Below are 342 nucleotides of genomic sequence, written 5' to 3' on the forward strand. Positions count from 1 at the left end.
CTTCCCGACTTCCTCACCCCGCCACAGCCCCCATCCGGCTTCTCCTTCTCCTGCCCCCGGCAGCTCAAAGTGCCCTCTTACTTGGGCTACCGGTTCTTGGGGGAGCGGGACTGCGGGGCCCCGTGTGAGCCGGCCCGGCCCAACGGGCTCATGTACTTCAAGGAAAACTGTGGGTGGGTGTGTGGTCTGTGCTCTGCTGCGCCTCCACCCTCTTCACCGTGCTCACCTACCTGGTCGACATGCGCCGTTTCAGCTACCCGGAGCGGCCCATCATCTTCCTCTCGGGCTGCTACTTCATGGTAGCAGTGGCCTATGCGGCAGGCTTCTTGCTGGAGGAGCGGG

The 342-nt window shown here is 64.3% G+C and overlaps 1 protein-coding gene across 1 annotated transcript in view; it reads left to right on the forward strand.

Moving 5' to 3' along the window:
* Nucleotides 1-3: 3 nt before the first annotated feature.
* The window catches only part of LOC104408259 (frizzled-7-like), a gene marked incomplete at its 5' end in the record, with an annotated part of 1135 nt that continues 796 nt past the window's right edge, over nucleotides 4-342 (forward strand). The window contains 3 exon segments of the mRNA XM_010017809.1: nucleotides 4-163; nucleotides 166-340; nucleotide 342. The exon segment at nucleotide 342 is cut by the window's right edge and continues 108 nt beyond it. Of these exon segments, the coding sequence (XP_010016111.1) occupies nucleotides 4-163; nucleotides 166-340; nucleotide 342 (336 nt within the window).

Source organism: Nestor notabilis, unplaced genomic scaffold (assembly GCF_000696875.1).
Source record: "Nestor notabilis isolate BGI_N333 unplaced genomic scaffold, ASM69687v1 scaffold19097, whole genome shotgun sequence".
NCBI classification, from domain to species: Eukaryota; Metazoa; Chordata; class Aves; order Psittaciformes; family Psittacidae; genus Nestor; species Nestor notabilis.